We start from the raw sequence: 19,610 nt of genomic DNA on the forward strand, positions 1-19,610 counted from the left end.
ATTTTAAAGCTATGATAACATTACTGAGTTCAGGTTATCAGTGTGCAAATGTTTTATTTGATCATTTTATTGTGCTTTTTTATGTTAATTTATTGCTGCAACGTTGTGTTGCTGCTATTCTTGGCCGGGTCTCCCTTGTAAAAAAAAGATCTTTGATCTCAGTGGAACAAAGCTTGTTAAATAAAGATGAAATAAATTTAAAAATTTCTGTGTTCTGAATGTTTTACAGACATCAAATCTTCAACAATTTATAAGACAAAAGTCTTGCCGACTTGAGTTTTACCAACTTGTCTTTTTTTGTTGCAGTTTAGCAGTTCAACTATACATTTCTGCAGCATGGCCGACCTTCCCACGCTGCATCAGAGTCAGAGTCACTACTTGTCTGAGAGGCAGATGTGCTATATATTGTTGTTTTTTTCCTGTATAAATTGGATTACTCATCATTTTGCATGTTGATGAATGTTATAAGACAATTTCCTTTAAATGCAATTTGAGTTTTTGCCTGTATGTCTGCAGGTTCTCAACACATCTGTACAACATCTGAATCTGAATAAATAGATCAGACTGTCAGTTTTCCAACTCAAACAAGCTGATATTAATGGATTTTAATCAATTCCGTTGTTTTTCTTTTCTTATTTTTACTTCCCATAATGCTAATCGTTAATGTAAAGAGGAAATATAATAATGTAGCTAAAATTAGGATTAGGAGGAAAGACTTCAGTTATAAGGAATGTCTTTTTTTCTATGACTTCTTAGCAGATTTATGGACACTTACCACTAAGTTGCCTAATTTTGGCAGCATGTGTGTGACGTCTGTATGTTTCAGATTTGAGAGGAAGGGGTGCCAGTTTTGACTAAAATTGTAACGACTGGCCGCGGATCGCTGTGGATTTGTGAGGAAGGAGCAGCCAAATACAGCAGAGACGCAATCAGTGCACTTACATAACCCGACCTCTTCAAGAGGAAAATAAGGATGACAAGTAGTTGGCGAGAGGGGAACAGGCTGCATGTTAGATGAGGAGATCAGGAACACAACGGTTTTTGGTGGCCTGTTGAAGCAGCTACGGGACTAAAATGAAAACTTGGCTGTGTTTTAATCAAAACTAACATAATCTCGGGTGTTTTGATGATTTAGGAAAGCCTTGAGACATTTTAAAAGCACTGGACAGAGACTCCTTTTAAGTCCTTTCTCCGAATCAACATGAACAGGAAATAAGTCAGTCATAACATTCAGCCCTGCTTTATGGTCACATAAAGATTGGAATACTTGTAAACTTTTTATATTTTTAGTGGCGAGACTGTTTTGTTAATTCCTGTTTCCTGTGTCAACTTTCAATCTCCAGCCAAAAAGGGGTGAGAGGTTTAGAAAGTGTTCAGAGAAATGGAAAATTCAATTCATGTCAACTTGTTTTCCGTCTTTCATCCCGCTGCCCTCACCTGCATCCAGCAGCTTCTTCACCACCTGGAAGTTGGAGTGCGACACGCTGTAGTGCAGCGCCGTGTTGCCGTTGCCGTCGGCCATGTTGACGATGTGGCGCAGTACGGCCGGCGAGATGCCCCCGAAGGACCCCAGGTAGTCCTCCACCATGGCTGCCAACGCCGCCTTCTGGCTGGACACGCGGAACCACTCGTGCTGGATGGTGTTCATGCAGGCTCTCTGCGGAGGCGGGACGGGGACTCGTTAGTGATCGAACTCAGTATCAGAGATGCAGATGTGCAAAATCTAAATCAGGAAATGCTAAGTCTGATTTAAACTAAATGTTTGACCTTTAAAGGCACGTTGTGTAGAATTTGAGACCTTGGTGTCCACTAGTGGTATCAAAAAAACAACATGGCAGACAGGAATGCACGCTGCTGAATGGTGCCATAAATCAAAACTGAGTGATTTTAACTAAATCTGACCGTTATCAGAGTTTCTGCAGGTCCACAAAGTTAAATTCAAGGCTTTAAGAAAAACAACACAGAATACAATGTAACACCTGTTTCATGATCATACTGATCAAAGTAGGAAAGTATGATGGAAACCAGTAGAGACGATATGGAAGAGAATGATTTATTACAGTGTTCAGTGCTGCCCAGCAGTATATAACAATAATTCCTTGTGTTATAATGAGATTGATGAGATTAATGCAACCTGAAACAAGCTGCAGAAAATAGTTGGGTGGATTATTAATTAATAAAAATGAATGATTAATTTAAGTTCATTATGTGACAATTAGCTTCCTTGCTATTGTATGTAGCAGTAGTGACAGTGTTTGCTTTTAAAAAAACCTTTTAAGGCCTTTTTAAGACTTTCTAAGACCTGCAGATACTCTGATTATACAAACAACATTTTCCTTCTTAAATGTGAGAAAAGAAAAAGACAAAGTCGGGTTATTTTGCACAACAGAGAACAGAAATATAAAATCTTATGAGCTGGTTTGCAATAAAAATATTAAAACACCAACATCGACCAGTAACTACATGTGACTACAGGATTAAACTAAACACAAAGATGGTTTGGTGATAAAAGCTTTTCACTAAAGAAATAATCATAAATACCAGTCGGCTGTCAAACTGTATGAGATGTCTTTGAGCTGAATATTGTGACCTGGTGTTCTCCTGATTCAAGCAGCGTGATGCAGATTACAAAAATACAAAGCACACAGTACAGTGTGATAAGAGCAGAAATTGAACAAACTCTCACCAGATCTTTACTGCTCACAGCCTTCGGGTCACCGAGGTGAGTTTTGAGAACGTTGCACGCGGCCATCATCTTCTCACTGAGCTCATACCTGCACAGAGAGTCCAGACAATCTTCAGTCCCTCCTGTTGCATTTCATTTGTTCTAATAAGGGTTTCACCACTGTAGCGTCTGATAATTAATATGATCATTTCATCATTATTATTTATTAACTTCTTTACTGTGTCTGAGGGGAGACTGAAGATTCATTTTCAGCTCTGGTTGGACAATAAAGTTTTATTCTATTCTATTAAAGGTTTGTCTTTTACTCATTTTTAAGGACAAACAGTACTGCTTAGCTCCTGCTCTTCATAAATCCTCATGTAGTTATTTGTCCATAACCAAAAATCAAACAACCTTGACGTCAAATGTTACTGATGCACCTTCAGCAGAAACTGTTTGTTGTTCAAATTAAACACATTTCCTCAGCTGGTTCTGGATTTTTTTAATTAATAAAGTATTTTTTTCACCTCTCTCTCGTCTCCTGCTTCTCTGAACTTTCCTCTTCGTCCTTCTTATCCACATCCTCTGCTCCCTCAGGCTGGATCTCCTCCCCGGTGTTCTTTCCCTCCACGTTCTTGTATCCCTCCTTTCCTCCGTACTCCTTCACCTCCACCACCTCCTCCTCCTCCTCTTCATCCGACCCAGATGAGCTGCTGTCCTCCGAGCTGGAGTCGTCACTCGATGTAGTCTCGTACCTGGACCAGAAGGGGGTGACAAAGGTTGAGTAAATTAAAGGCTCAAGGTCTTTGTACGGTAACAAAAAGGTCTGGGAAACACCAAAACACAACAAAAACACCTCTCTAAACATCTGTCAGACTTCTTAGTTTCTATTAGCGGTGTACAATAAGTCATTGAAACATTATTCATTCATTCAAGTTCAAACTGGAGGGCATGCGAACACGTTTTCCGACTCACCCTCCGTTCACACCGACAAACTGCAGGTTCTTCTTGGTGCCGTTCGAGTCGGGTCGGCCATCTTTCTTCTTCATGATGGATTTCAGGGTGCTCTGACTGCACGGCTGCCCTAAACGGATGAAAGTGAACACAACAGAATAATTAAAATGAGAGACATCGCTGTAGCTGATCACATGGTGTCGACATCACAGCAAAAAAAAGTCATATTTATCGAGAGTTTATGGATGATGAAGTTAAGTTGTTCTTTTTGTGACATTTCCAGTTATAAATGTCCTTCTTAAACTCTGTTGTCAATAAATTAGTCCCTTTAAGAATTTGAAAATATTGTCTCTCATGTTTTTTTTAACCATAAAACCATGAAAATGACAAAACTAGTATGTCATATAAATGTGATGACTTACCGAAACTTGGGGGAAATGACATTCCAAGATTTCTGGTGGTCTTAGTGGCGTGATAAAGTGCGGCCTGGCTGGTTTTAAAAATCGGTCAAATAATAAAAGATTCTTGGTTGAGACTGAATGAAAAAATATTTTCTATAAGATCTTTTTTCTCAGAATCCGATGAGTCAGTTGGAGGCATTGTTCTTGTGGCCGTGTGGGACAGCGCAGCAGAACGACACCGAACAAGAACGTCTCTGTTTGACTCCCGTTTTACTGAAAGTGGCAGAATGACAAGTTTTAAACGATCCTGCCTCTGGATGAACGGGCTAAACCTCCGGTCCAGGACCGCCAGTAGGTACAGAGAGTGTGAATATTTCCAGGTATTTTACAGGAACTCTTAATTTTACAAGTCTGTAATTTCCTATGAGGTTCGCCAGAAAGAACGGGGAAATATTGTGAAAATAGAAAGTTCTGAGATTGTTATCTGAGTTTCGTTTTAGTGAGTTAATAAGCAGTTGTTGATTTCAAGAGATATTTTGTTGAAAAAAGGCTTCACTTAAATACAATTAAATATAAAAATATGTTGAATTGTACATTTTCTGTGGCTCAATTTCAAATCCTTGCATGTTCAGCTGCACTGCTGTGCACTGACTAAAAACTAGGTTACACCAGCAATTAACTGGACTTAATTAACTAGAAGTGTCTCGATTAAAGTCTGTCTGAAGTCGTGTGCTTTTTCCTATAATTAGTGGCAAATTAATTAGTTCTTTCCTGGAAACATCACATTTACATTCATGTAAAATACAGCATTCCCAAATTTATGATGCAAACTTTTGAAGGTACTAAACCGAAGTAAATCCATGTTTGAAATTCTCTTTATCAAACTCCTCAAACACTTCTAACAAGACTGGTCAGTTCATTACAAATAGCTGATAACGCCTGAATGGTCCACTGAAGTTCTCTGACATGATCAAGAGCTTTGGCGGGGAGGAAAGTAGCCATTAAGTGTCCGTCTCATGTTCTTTCCAAAGCAATCTGTCAGCAAGGCATTGGAAGTTGCCCCAAACCCTGAAGTATCTCAGTCATTTTAAGTACAGGCCTTGAAAACCAAAATACCAGCCGAGAGCCAGAACACTCAGCACATCTGCCAAGACTTGCCCCAGCGGAGGGGCCTCTTTTACTGCTCCAGGCGACAACGGAGAGAGTGTGAGAGTGTATGTGCTCATGTAACGCAGTTGCATGTGTATACACTGGCTTGTGCACACTCAGTAGCAACAGAGTCGTTCAGAACGTCTCCCGTGTTTTGACAGGTGGGAGCGTCAGCAGCGTGAGGCAGCTCGTTGGGTAGGGGATGGGGGGGGGGGCGGGGGGATCCAGGCTGATGCTGATGTGCTAAATGTGAAATCTATACAGGATATTCAGGTGAGGTTGTGCACCTTTTGGCCGCCGTACAGCAGTGTAGGCTCTTAACTCCTGCAGCAAAAATAGCAAACAGCTGCTACTTTTTCTAAATAAACTGTGAGATGATCACTTCACCAGGTATGGGACGATGTCTTTTTAGTTAGTTAACCACAGCCTAAACATCTGGTCAGATAACCAACTCTGCCTTTTTGCAAAAGCATCAGATTTACACTCTAACGTAGTCAACCATGCAGCCACGAGATCTTCATTTTTTGCCTCTGTACTGAGATTTCAAATGAAACAAAGACTTTAAGATTAAAGTGCCGACATTCATGCTTTGAAGGTGTTTATTGGGTGAATGTTTTTCTACACAGACCCCTCAGGACAATGCAGCAGGATAATGATTCCTAAACCTGGAGCTTTTTTTTTTAGGGCCTTTTAAAGCATCAAGGGGGGGGCAGCTGTGGCTCAGAGGTACAGCGGGTCGTTCACCAATCGGAAGATCGGTGGTTTGATTCCTGGCTCCTCCAGTCTGCATGTTGAAGCAAGATACTGAACCCCAAACTGCTGCCGAAGGTGTGTGTATGTGTGTGTGTGAGAATGTTGGCATGTAGTAAAGCACTTTGAGTGGTTTGAAGGTTAGAAAGGCGCTCTATAAATGCAGCCCATTTACCATCACCAGGTAAGTGTCTGTTGATGTCTGCAGGTCCAAATATTGGTGGATATATTTAATTGTATTGTCCAACTGATCTCTGCCCTCTAAAGTGAGGGAGACAATGTATAAAAAGGATCCAAATTCCTATGATTCACTTGATACGGTGAAGAAAGGACCAAAATCAAAAGGCTAAAGGCAATCAGGCAATCAGGCGATCTAAAATCAGAGATTGGTAATGAGCTTCTGTGTCAGAGCCAAATGTGGTCACTAGAAATTCCTCAAAACAGGATATCACAAGCTTAAATTCTAAAGTGTGCATGTTTAATTTCCAGCAACAACATGCGAGGCGGTGTTGCGTGTTTTAAGGCAGGTCGGTGAAGGCGGCCAGTACCATGCAGCGCTGTAGACATCTGCAGGTCCATTCGGCTCTTCTGCTCGGCCGCGCTGATCTGCTGCTGCTGCTGCTGTGCAGGTGTGTTGGCAGCTTTATCCCCTTGTGTCAGGCCTGATGAAGTCCTCTCCAACTGTGTCAGAACAGAGAGCGACTGGGAGCAGAGCTGACTGCTCTCTGAAAAGAAGGAGTGAAAGAAAAGAGTCAGCATCCAAATACACGGGTAGGTTTTGGGACATAAAAGAGTAGCCTGTGGAGTTTCTGGCCGCTACAGATGATGCTTTGTATGAAACTTTTGTTCTTCAGAAAGCACAAAGACAGACATGCATGCCAAAAGAGGAGGAGGTGAGCTGAATAACTTGCATTCTGTAAAGATTTGTCCTCTGAACTCAGTGGGTAAATAGCTTAAGTTTTAACACCCAGTCTCGACCTGATAAATCCTACTCCCCCCGATGCGTCGGTAAATAAAATTAGCATCTACGTCAAAGACTGCTGATGTCTATCAAATGAAAGATTTTGGTTTTTGACAGTTGGTGGCAGTAATACACCAATAAAAGAGGAACAAAACGTAAACAATGCAGGTATCAAATCTGCTTTTATGAGTAAATATGTACAAACTGTAGGAAATATAAATATAGGAAATGCCTAATAAACGATATGCACGCCATAAAATTTGGTAAGAAAAGTGAATCTACACAAAACCAAGTTCCACAGTGTGCTTTTAACTTTAATTTCTCCTCATACCTACCTTCTTGAAACAAAACAACCTCAAATAAGTGATGAAAAAAGGGAGAAATTTGACTTGGAAAAAGTTGCTTACACTCTACACTTCTGATGTTATTGCAACTCCGACCATGACTATCAGCATCTTTAGAGACACTTTAATAAACTTCTACACAGCTGTTCCCACTTAGCTCATTACGTCCAGTGCTGTGATGATGACACTGAAATTAGCTCCTTGAACGGGAACAACAGCTGGTTGGTCATTCTACATTCCTAAAGAGGCCAGCAACTGACCAGAAACACAGCCTGCACACAAGACACAGACAATCAGCCTGCATTAATCTGCCAGCCGGCATGAATGCAGGTTATGTAACTCAGAAGGAGCCATGAATCAGCATCAACAGTGAGGTGTTAGTGAAGGGAGGGCGGCGGGCAAAAATAACAAGTGGCCGATTGGTGCGACGTTACTGGCTCCCAAAAGAAATGAGCTCATTGTTGGTTTGTGTCCAAAGCCCCCGCTGCATTTTTCAGGGTCAGAGATAACTTTGGCCTGTCTGATCCTATCAGGATTCTCTTTAGACTGTGGGTGAACGCTCTACCAACAACCCCACACTCCAGACCAGCTCCTATAACAGTACTGCACAAACTGCACCTTATGTTAGCTGTTGTTTCAGTTGAAGAAAGCGATATTATGTCAATGCAGCCCTGTGAAATATAATGAAATTATTCTACAGATTCATAAATTCAATTAAAATATATTTTGGGGAGCTAATAAGGACAATAGGACTGCAATTAATTATTTTCATTATTGATTAATATGTCAATTTTTTTTTTTGGTGATGTCCTCACATGTCTTCTTCTGTCCCAACTAACAGTCCACAACACAAAGATATTTAGTTTACTATCAATCAATTATCAATTGCTGATTCATTTTCTGTTGATCTACTAATGCTTCTAATTAATTGTTGCAACTGTAAAGGACAACACAAAAATATCTTGCGTATTAATATTGATATAGAATAATTCTTGCAAGTTCAGAGTGAAAACTCATTCTTCATCTTGGACTTCATAGACAACATACAAAAGAAGTCCTTGGAGAAAAATGGACATTTGAAAATCTACAACTCCATAACAATTCAGCAAACTCCATCTGCCAAAAAAGACACAATCAAAAGCTCCAGAGTGGCTATTAAAAAGGGACTTTGTGGTGAGATTGTTTTATTATTTTGATGTCATTTCCTGAAGGGTTTTAACTTATTGTGTTACCTATAAAGATAAAACCCCACATGTCTAAGTGTCCTTGAGCAACACACTTATATTGTGTGTGTGTGTGCGTGAAAGTGAATGAGGGGGCAAAGAGTAAAGTCTGTTAAAGCTGAAAAGTGCTAAATAAGTGCCGACCATTTTCCTTAAGTGGTAATGAGAGACATGCATATGGAGCAAATTTAATCTAATGAGTTATAAATCATGAAAGAGAAAAAAGAAAATAAATCAAATTCTCTACTCATTGGCCCCCTGAGGCACTAAATACATGACAGCCTGTTTGCCAGCTACAATTATGTGTGTATGTGTGTGTGTGTGTGTGTTTTTGTGTACATTTTCTGTGTCTGCCCTTGAAACTATGCTAAAATTGCCTGGCATGACTTTCAGCCAATCACCACAAGATCTGTGTGTTTTTGCAACACTTGTGGAGCCGTCGTGTTAATGTGTAACCATTAGCCTGCTCAGTGCTGGTTGTGGTAAACCTCTCACCTTTGTTTGAGTCCAGAGAGTCTGACTGTAGCTTGAAGATGTCCTCAGCACTTCCGTACTTCATGACCGAGTTGATGGATGAGAGCGTGCTGACCAGCTGACTGTTGATGGATCCAAACTGGGACTGGGGCTGACCGAAGGCCTCTGCAAGCTCGCTGTAGTTCTCTGCCAGCAGCATCTGTTGCTCCTGTAACAGCTTCTGCACCCTCTCAATGTAGTGGTCCAGTCCGGCGCCGCCCTGGGCTTCAGCTTGCAGTGGTGCAACCTTAGTCTTAGCCTCCACAGTCTCCTCGCTGCTGCATGCAACAAATTCAGCTGGTTGGGAGGGCCCGCATGCTATATTCCTGGTTTTTAAGCCAACCAAAAAGTTCTCATTAATGCTAACAGGTCCCACCCCACATTCTTTGGTTTTAGTAGAGCTTGATTTGCCAAGGAATGACTCCACATCTGTGGTGGTTCCAACAGCAATCGAGCGCATCTTTGCTGTTGAGTGAACGTCTTTGACGAGTCCTTCCCCAGCAGCAACCGTCCTTGTTTCAATCACAGTTGTGTTGGTGTGCTTTTCACAAGTGTTAAACACCATTTCAGTGAAAGAGTCTATCAGGACAGCTGTTTCTGTGTTGGTGGACTTGCTCACAACTTCTGTCTCAGTATTGGTCTGCTGAGTTGCTGACTCAGGAGCAACCATGACAGCAGAGTCCACTTTGCTCACAAGATCTGGGTCAGTTCCTTGCGACACCAGCGTCTTGATAGGACTAACGATCACATCCACTGAACAATCTCCGCAGCCAATTGATCTTGACTCCTTACTCAACTCTGTCATGGGTTTGCAGAGTGCCAAGCTGTCCACTGACTCCTCTGTGTTAACTCCCACCTCACAAACATTCAGCTCTATGCCTACCTGCTGGTTGCATGTCTCCACCTGTCTCCCTACACACTGGTCATTTACCTCCACACGCTCATGCACCACCCACTGGTCCATTGGGATATCTGGGCCAATGGCAATGCTCTGCACATTGGGTTGACAGGACACTCCTATAGTGTGGGTCTCTATAGTTTCAGTTGTGTTAGCTTGGCTGAATTCCAGATGGTCACCCACTCCCTGGCTGCGCATCTGGACTTTGGCCTCCACGCAGGCGTTGTACATCTCAGGCCTGGCCATCAAACCTTTGTCTGTTTTTTTCTTGTTTGACCCACCAGCCGCTTGGAGCTCTAGCTTTAGCTTGCCCATTTCCATTTGGTGAGTAGTTTCTTTCAGCTGTACTTCCAAGCGGTAGATCTTCTCCTTCAGTGCTTCAATGGTCTGTTGCTGTAGCTCAATCTCTTTCTCAGCTTCAGTGGTCATGCCCAGCATGGCCTCGTTCACGCCAACCGCAGCACTGTGAGTTTCCTGACGCTCCGTCGTGACTCCTACATCCCGGAAACAATGTTCTTCTGTCAACTTCCTCTGAGAGAGAGGAAGGTTGTTCATGTTTTCATCAGTAACTACACCAATGGACTTCTGGTGGGCTTCGTTTTGTGTGAGGTTATTAGGCTGAGTTCCAAGTCCGTTACTGTCCTGGGTCGTCTTCTCCAGAGCTTGGACCTCAGCTGCCAGACGCCTGAACTCCTCCAGCCGCTGAGCGTTCTGTTCCTGGGCTTCAGGCTCCATGATGTGCAGCTCTGCTTCTTTTTGGATGGGGCCTGGGTTCTCCATTTGGTCAGCACTGCCTACGCTGTAGGAGCGCTTGCGAAAACCACCAGGACCTTGATTTTTGGACTGAGCGGCCAACTGTCTTTTTTCCTCCTGCAGAACAGCAATCTTAACCTGTAAGATGGGAATGGTTTTCACCTGCTCCTCTAACTCTTTCAGCCTCTTGAGGGCCACAACCATCTGCTCTCGGATATGTTGCAGATGTAACGGGCTGACGTTAGTCACTGGCGTGGTCATGCCAGAACTCATGGGGCTGTGGCGGATGGAGCTGCCCATGGATGGCGGGTAGTAAGGGTTATACTCTCCATTGGGGAGGTGACCATTGATGGGCAGAGGCTGATGGGTGCTGGGGGAGATCTGGCTTGGGGCCATTGAGCCTGAGTAAGAAGACGAGCTGCTGGAACCCATGCCGCCGAAGCTGGCGAGACGACGGCGGGGCACTGGGGGCTCGCTGTGTGGCTGCATGAGCAGACGCTCCTGTTCGAGTCGACGACGAGTCTCCATTAGGGTCTTCTCCACTTGGGGGTTGTGACGAGGGGCGAACCTGGGTGAAGGTGGGGGGAGGAGCTGTTTTGGCTCTGTTGTATTTGAGTATGACTGTTGCAAGGGGACTTCACAGGTTGCCCTGGAGAGGGTGGGGGTCAGCGGAGCAGCAACCTGGGGCCTGGAGCTGAAGAAGACTGGGGACTGCTTGTCGTCGCTGTTGGAGGAGGACAGGGAGTCTGTGGAGGTCCATTCAGCCTGATTGCTGCCCCCGCCAGTGCTGCCCCGAGGCACTGCCCAGGGTTTGGCCACTTTGGGCTTCCTCTGGATACTCAGCTTCTTAATGGTGTTGCCCCTCTCAATGTCATCAACATATTTGAGGAAATCCAGGTCTAGCTGATAACCATAGGGAGTTTCAACATAGTATGGGGCCACAGAGTCTTTGTCGTCTTCTGTGCTTGGGCATCTTTGTCCTCTTTCTGTAGAAGACACCACAAAAACATAGAATTAGTGAAGAATTTAAGTTGACATTCAAATCTCATTTCAGTGTTTTTATAAAACCAGAGTTTGTGTTACATAATATTTTTTAATTGTTGCATATCAACAAATGTAAAAAGGGTAAATTGCACAGGAATTGTGCAAAGTTGTTTTGAAGTCCCATCAGCAGCTTGAATCTCAGGTGAAGTGTTAAGTGTTTCCTCGGCCGCTGACAATCACCATTATTTGACAGTGCAAGTACAAACACGTCTGAAGTTTCTCACATCACTGTTTGAAAAGCGTGAGTGATAATCATTTAGGCAAGGGATGGTTTAAGTCATCCCAAAACTATGCGAGATCCAACTATGCGAAACAAACAAAAAATAGAAGGTGGCATAGTGAACTTCAAAATTAAAAACGAACACTGATGTCTTGCTTTATATGTATAACTTAGCAAAAGCCCTGTCTTTTTCAAACACACTGGCCTGGTGAGATTTGATAAAACTAAAACATGGAAAGCTTGTGACAGATAAACAGGCTCTTGTTTACGAAGCTTGGATAAGACAGAGCCAAAAGAGGTCAAACAGGAAAACCGACAATGTCAATATTTTCTAGTCCAAAATCCATCCCTAAGGTAAACCTTTTTTGTTTTTTTACAGACAAAAATGAACCACCAAGCTTGACCTGTTTTCAGATTTTGAGTAGACACTTTGCAGACAGAAATAAAAAAAAACAAACTACAATTGAATATCTTGAGTTTCTTCACTTTGTACAGATCAGTCAAAGCTGCTTAAATCAAAGTCCAAACTCCACACATCCAGTTGAAAATGCCTGAATCTGTCAGATGTCTGCGTCTGTAAAGCCAACCAGCTTTCCAGCCCATTGGGAGACTCCACTACATTCACACTGTGTTGGCTAAATACAGCGTCTTGTTCTTGGTATGCCTGGAACTCTCACCGACTAAAGCAAACACAGGCTTGAAATAAACAGCCCTGCTCTTCCTTTCCAGTACACCCAGCTCCGGCAACTTTTCCCGTCAATCCCTCTCCATTCAGCTAAAACAGAGGAGGGAATTACAAGGCTAAGCCTGCTACTAAAACCTCAACGCCTTGTTGTTCAAGCTTCACTCACCTCAGTCCAACAGCATTCTCTCCATTTTTACTTTCCCCCCCTTCACGTCTCTCTGCTGGCTGTTGTAGGACAGGATACAGTACAAAGATCAGGCTGTATGAGCCACAGAACTGCTGTTTCTTCTCACTCTGTGCACTCTTTCTCAATCCTCTCTCCATAAGGGGGAAAAAAAGTCTACTATTGGTGTAAACTAAGCACTGCACTGCTCTGGCGCACTATTGGACAGCTGCCTCCTCCAATCCTGTGAGGCTGGGAGACGGGCGCTTCCCTTCCCAAATAAGAGTCCTGTTATTTAGTGGAGGGGAGGTGAACTCATGACAATAACAGCCTGTTCTTAAGACAAATAGTTTAGTGACTGTACATGTCAAACTTGTATATTCTGGTTTATACTTATGTCCACTTTGTCGCATTCAGTTTCCCCAAATGCAGTACTGTTAAATAGTCAAGTCCAACTTTCACAACTTTGTTCCAGAGCTAGTTTATTCAGAAATAAACAAGCAGTAAAACAATTAGTCATTTAAATGGTGCATGTTGATGCATGGCCACCTGTTTTAAAAACCAATTAATAGTTTCAGTAATTTATCAAGTAAAAATTCCTTAGTAACACCTTCTCAAATATGAGGATTTGCTCCTTGTTTTGGACTGTTGGATGGACAAAACAACAAATATGAAGATGTCACTTTGAGTAATTATGATTGTGACATTGTTCACTCTGCTGAAACTAAACAATGAATCACTTGTTTGTTAGTTGCAGCCCTAAAATAAACTTTTCAATACAGCTGCCCTATATTTTTTACAGAGTAATCTTACATTTTGGAAGAAGCAAGGCAGCAACTAATGACTAAATTATTTCGTAATAATTTAGGCCATAAAACTTCAAAGTTGTAAATAACGCCATTCATAATTTGTTAAAATATCTTCTTTTGTCCAAACCTCCCTAATATTAAGTTCAATTTAATTTACACTGATGTACTGTAAAACAAAGAAAGGCAGCAAATTCCATATTTGAGAAGCTAGAACTATCCAATGATTAATTTTCTGTTGGATCTATTTGTTTCTCTTCACACTATCTAGCTCGACTGAATTAGAGCAAAGAATTAATCACGCAATATTTTAACAATTTTTCCAAGGAAAAATACCCGACACCCAATGGTTCCAGCTTCTCAAATATGAGTATTTGCCGCTTTTCTTTCTCATATATGACAGCAAAATGAAGATCTTTGGGTTTTAGACTGATGGTCAGATATAAGAAGCAAACTGAATAAACTCTTTCAACTGTAATTTCAGTTTTTACAGTTTCATAACAGTTTGTGCGCTTATAAAACAATTTTTACTTTATTTTTAGGAAGTTATCTAAAATTTCATGTCAAACATCCAACAAAGGGCAATTTCAACACAAAGCCCAGGCTGTGAACTCTCTTGCTCTGCCTTAGAAAAAGCACATCCTGTTTTTTTTCCTGGTATAAATAATCTCTGTATGGTGGCACAGTCATGGTCTTGTGCTGTCTGGTTTTCAGGACTCCCTCTGGCACGAGTTACTGAGCACTGACCAGCGTCAGTGTCACACACACACACACACACAGGAGTGACAGGCAGCCCTCTGGTACTGCAGAGACCCCGAACAGCTGAGCGATGACCTCATCAACACGGGACAACTGAAGGGGTCACGCTCCAGTGACAGGGAGCCAACAGTGACACTGACAAGAGCCCGGGAGTCTGCTCCAGTTATCAACAGCTGTTACATTGTCAATTTGACAAGGATTACAAAACAGTTACACAGCTAGCAGTGTGAGAAAGTATATGTAGTTCTGCAGCCTTTTCTTTCCTCAACTCAACAACAGCATAAAAACAAGGAGAGTATTAGTTGTTGCTGAATATAAGATAATGTTAAGTGATAGTTTTTTTTAAATTCACACAATCATTCTTGCCTAAAATGTGCTGAGCTCCACCTGCATGACAATTCACCCCCATCTACATTAAACTTCCCTCTTTACATGCTTCTGCATTATATGAAAGGGTTAGAAAAAACAGCAAATGAATTTCTTCATAAATTTTCTACAACTGCAATGATTAGCCGATTCACAGAAAATTAACCTGCAACTATTTTGATAATCGATTAATGATTTACGTAATTTTTTATAGCAAAAATACCAAACTTTTCCTAGTTCCAGCTTCTCAAATGCAAAAATTTGCTGCTTTTCTCCATGTTATACAATTAGAAATTGAATATCTTTGGGTTTTGGACTGTTGGTCGGACAAAACAAGACCTCATCCATAAAAATATTCAATAGTTGCAGCTCTAACATTATCTGAAGTAAGCCTCAATAGCTGATTATTATGTTAATATCATCCATGAACATTGTGGACCATCACAAGTCTCAACTTCTGCATTCAATTCTGGCAAACTTTTAGTTTTTAACATATTCTTGAGCTAAAATTTAATTCAATTTGTGTTTAAATTTGAGTTTGTCTACATAAAACTAAACTGAAGAATAAGTTCAGATCAGTTGGCCACAAAGATCTTCATGCTTCATTTTTTTAATTTCGACGATAAGGCCGGCTTTATTTGTCCTTATTTGGGGTTTTTATTTTGGTTGAGACACATGCCAGGTAATCACAATGCCGTTTGAATTCAGGAGCCGACCTTTGTTGCATGTCATTCCCCATTCTCCCATTGTTTCCTGTCATCTCTCCTCTGTCACTATAATAAAAACGCATAAAACGCCCCCCCAGCCAACTCTGCTCTCCTTTTCTCAACAGTGATATATAAATATTCAAGCGTAATCACCCAACACTAGCTGTGGATCCATTCCAACAGCATATTCTGTATATGCTCTAAAGTAAATCGCCAAGAAAATGTGGCTGTTAAAATTTTACTCCCATGTTTCCAGGAGCTACTCGCACGTCTTTCACGGACGATTTCCAGGCGAGAGTCTCTAACAGGAACCATGTGCTGAATGAACATAGTTGCTCTTTAAATTTGCTCGAATACATTGATATCTGAAGAAGCCGCAGTCTGATTATTCACACATCGCTTCATAGCCAACCTCACCAACACATTAGTCAACACACACACTGGTCTGACACCAGTGGTTCACACATGTTTTAGCCATCTCCAGTTTAACAGACATGTGTTCTGCATGAAATATCTTTAAATATATCAAGGTTTGGGCAAATGCTGTCACATTTGCTTGCATATTTCTTTGCCGTATCAATTCATCCAAAATGTTACATCAGCTCAAATTTCACTGTAGTGCCCATTCACTCACTTTGAACCCATGAATCCTCTCTGTGTTTGCTCTTAAAATATTGTGCAAAGGGCCAAGTTGGGCCTTGATGTTAAATCTGTGAGGAAAAATACACAAGCAGGGCTCGGTTTATTTTGTACTAGCTCTGTAAAAGTTTAAATTTAGAGTTGACAAAAGCCTTTTAACATCCTCGGTGCCCTCAGAGACAGAATAAATTAGGCTACTGGTCTAAATCTGTCTGCCAGTTGTTTGTCATCCAACCATCTATAAGTTGGTCTTTATTTCTGCATGAACAAGTTCTGCATCAAGCTATGTCTGGTTTTACTCATCATGAGTGAAAAAAAACAACTCAAAACTAAAATAATCATTATTAGTCAATCAGAAACTATTTTAATAATCAGTTGTTTAAGTGATTGATCAAGCAAAAATGCCAAACATTCACTGGTTCCAGCTTTTCTCTATCTTATATCGTCATAAATTGAATAGTTTGGGGTTTGGGTCAAAACAAGCCTGCTATTCTAGGTAAATTGTGAAATTTTATCAGCAGCCTATGGAAGATATGTTCCAGTTTATATTAACTAGGGCTGCAACTAACAATTTCATTATTGATTAACCTGATTTATTTTCTTGATTAGCTGACTAATCATTCGATCTATGAAAAGTCAGACTTTGCTAAAGCCCACGGTGATGTCTTCAGATCGTTTATTTTGTCCAAAACCAAATGATATTCAGGTCACTATGACATAAGACAAACAAAGCAACATATATATATTTTATAAGCTGGAAACAGAGAATTGTTGGAGTTTTTGCTTGAAAAATGACTTAATTTACTATCAAAACAGATGCAGATTAATTTAAACTAATCATTTTAACTCTAAAATAAACCACTACCCTGTTTGACAACATACAGTACAGTCAGGTGACAAGTCTCAGTGAACAGTGATAGATAAAATACACATGTCTGATATGATATTAATATTAATGTTCATTTGTTATTCTGTATTCTTTGAAAGCTTTGAATGGGTCTAGCTCGCCCTGCGGTAACCTGAGCAGATGGTAGGTGGGATCCAGTGTGGTGAGGCTGGTCTACAGCAGGAGGAAGAGGAGAGAGTACTGAGGTACTAACAAAGTCAAGAGGTTGCGGTAAGCAGCACAGGAAGCTGGCGGAACTGTAAACAGAACCACGTTTCCGCACATGCTCAGTGGCGTCCGCCTTACGCAGAACTTCCTCTCCGACACAATTGTTGTTATTACTCTTTGGAGTCGTTTCTAAAACAAAATAACATGAGTAAAGTCTTTGTGATGAAGGAACATGTCATCCAGAGTAACAGTGTGGATGTGTCATGTGGTCACGGACATGTTTTTAATGACTTAAATCAAGGCTAAAGACTTGTGTTCTTTGGCTTTCTATGTGTGTTTATATGCGTTTTTGTCATTGTGTCATTTGTAAGTGCTCTGTACATTTTATTTTTCCTCTATGTATGACACTTTGGTCAACCGCTGATTGCTTTTAAACTGGGCTATATAAATAAACTGACTTCATAGTTTTGGGACAACAATGGAGGTCTACAGTACAAACTCACTGGACAGCTGTACTGGTCTCATACACACAGCTGCAGAATGGAAAAATACAGTACAGTGTCAAACTCACACTGGGCAATACACTGAAAGCAAAAGCATGATGCAAGTGCATGGGTGGAGGAGACTCTAGTGGCCAGAAACACACACACTCACACACACACGCACACACACACACACACACAGGTCCTTTCTCATACGACCAGCTTGGTATTTCCTGGCTCTGCCCGTGAGCTCTATACGCCTAATTACTCACATGAAAAGTAGCACTAGTATTTGATCAACTCCTCAAACTGCAGCAGCCCCAAACAGCAAAACAGTAAGACACATCCGTCCTCATAAAAACAAAACCCAGGAAACGAAACAAAAAAACAACACGTACATGTATCTGGCACATTCCTGCCCCTTTTTTCCTAACCGAACACAGGCGGGACAGACGGAGCAGAACGACCGACTGTGATTTACTTCTAGGAACTGAGAGGGCAGTGCCAGACGCTGCTGCCAAATTCAACAACTTAACTCTGTACATGATGATGCAGACCGGAGGAAATGTTTGAGCTTCCTCTGCAAACACAGAGGCGGTTTGAGAAACTTTGCCCCATCTCAGACCCTTTTCTCATAGATGGTCAAGAAAAACAATCGGACACGTCAAAGTCGCTCTGAGTGTGTAGGCTGGTTTATTTCTGGTGATGCATAAAAAAAAACTTCTATTCTAAACAATCTAAAATAAGAATAGACCGCAGCTACGAGGGCTGAGCACTATAGGGGAAAAAATAACTTTGATATATTTAATATTTAAACTCCTAGATATATGCAGCTTTTAAATGATGTGGGTGCGTTTTGAAAGAAACTTACAAAAATCTGATTTCAGTGTAAAAATTAATTCTTGGGAACAGTAGTTTGACAAAAATTTGGCAAAATCCACTTGCTACCCTTTTCAATAGCTTTCAATTGTATCTCAAGTGGACTTAAAGTTAAGATTTTGTCAGGAAAAGTGAAGCCTCAACATTATCTTATAAATAGCAGATATATCATATTCTCAAACCAACAATTCAAAGATGTCTTTAAGCTTGTAGGCTTCTCTTTTTTATTCTGAGAATGGCTGCAATCAGACTGTTCATGTGCACATCCACGAAACCTCAGCGATAGATAGGTGCTGGATACAAAAATCACTAAAAGTGCGATACAAGAAGTAGTCGCACACTAAATCAAAGCTCCCTTTCATTTTATTAACATTTCGACCGGCTAAAAGGTCTTCTTCAAGCAAAAAAAAAAAAGAAAAAAAAGAAAAGGCTTGTGTTTGGTTTAAATGTCGCAAATTAAATTACAGGGAGCTGTGATTTAGTGTGTGTTTAGCTCATGTATCACAATTTAATGGTTGCGATCACTCAAGCATGCAAAACCACCTACCAGAATTAAATTAAATTAAGCAAAATTGTGTTATTCATCAGATTCTGTGTTTGTGTATACGATAAAAAAAAACTCTGGATTGACTTAAAACTATTTTTCTTTGTGAACCAACCAATAAAAAAGGCTTTATATAGCTTTGACCCGTATTACATTGCATCTTTTGCAGTGTTCACTGTCTACACTGAGCCAATACACTGTTCTGACCTGCTGGCTGAAGAATGCCCCTTTCAAATACTGACAATGAACCGATTACTGCACACTGAGATACAGTCACACTTAAATAAACCAGACCAGCATCAATTCATCAAACATTGTTGTGTAAAGACAGTAAGAGTCCAGAGCGGTCAAGTCCAGTGAATAAAAGCGGAACAATTAACCCATTTGGTTCACAAAGACGCAGCACGCTGCCCCCTTTGGCACACATTCTTATAACCTCACAGCACTTACATAAACACGCAACAGGAAAGTGACTGATGGGGCACAGAAAGACGTGGTAAACAGTACCATGGGGTAAGACTAAGTGGCAGCTGGGTCTGTCTCCGCTGCAGAAACTAAACCACTTCATTGGGTTTGAATGAATTGCAGGAGGTCGAGTCATCGGCCAACGCTGACCGCTGCTCTCTGAGTTTTCTGTCCACAAAAGGCTGC

At 41.2% G+C, this 19,610-nt stretch overlaps 1 protein-coding gene across 4 annotated transcripts in view; it reads right to left on the reverse strand.

Moving 5' to 3' along the window:
• The window catches only part of kank1a (KN motif and ankyrin repeat domains 1a), a 68,234-nt gene that overhangs the window by 4,182 nt on the left and 44,442 nt on the right, over positions 1-19,610 (reverse strand). For all 4 annotated transcript variants that reach the window (XM_042420695.1, XM_042420694.1, XM_042420696.1 and 1 more), the window contains 6 exons: positions 8,943-11,597; positions 6,468-6,644; positions 3,641-3,749; positions 3,193-3,420; positions 2,687-2,774; positions 1,438-1,657 (listed from right to left, as the gene is read on the reverse strand). In XM_042420695.1, the coding sequence (XP_042276629.1) occupies positions 1,438-1,657; positions 2,687-2,774; positions 3,193-3,420; positions 3,641-3,749; positions 6,468-6,644; positions 8,943-11,597 (3,477 nt within the window). The remainder of the gene's footprint in view (positions 1-1,437; positions 1,658-2,686; positions 2,775-3,192; positions 3,421-3,640; positions 3,750-6,467; positions 6,645-8,942; positions 11,598-19,610) is intronic.

The sequence above is a fragment of the Thunnus maccoyii genome, chromosome 9, assembly GCF_910596095.1.
Source record: "Thunnus maccoyii chromosome 9, fThuMac1.1, whole genome shotgun sequence".
In the NCBI taxonomy this organism is placed as follows: Eukaryota; Metazoa; Chordata; class Actinopteri; order Scombriformes; family Scombridae; genus Thunnus; species Thunnus maccoyii.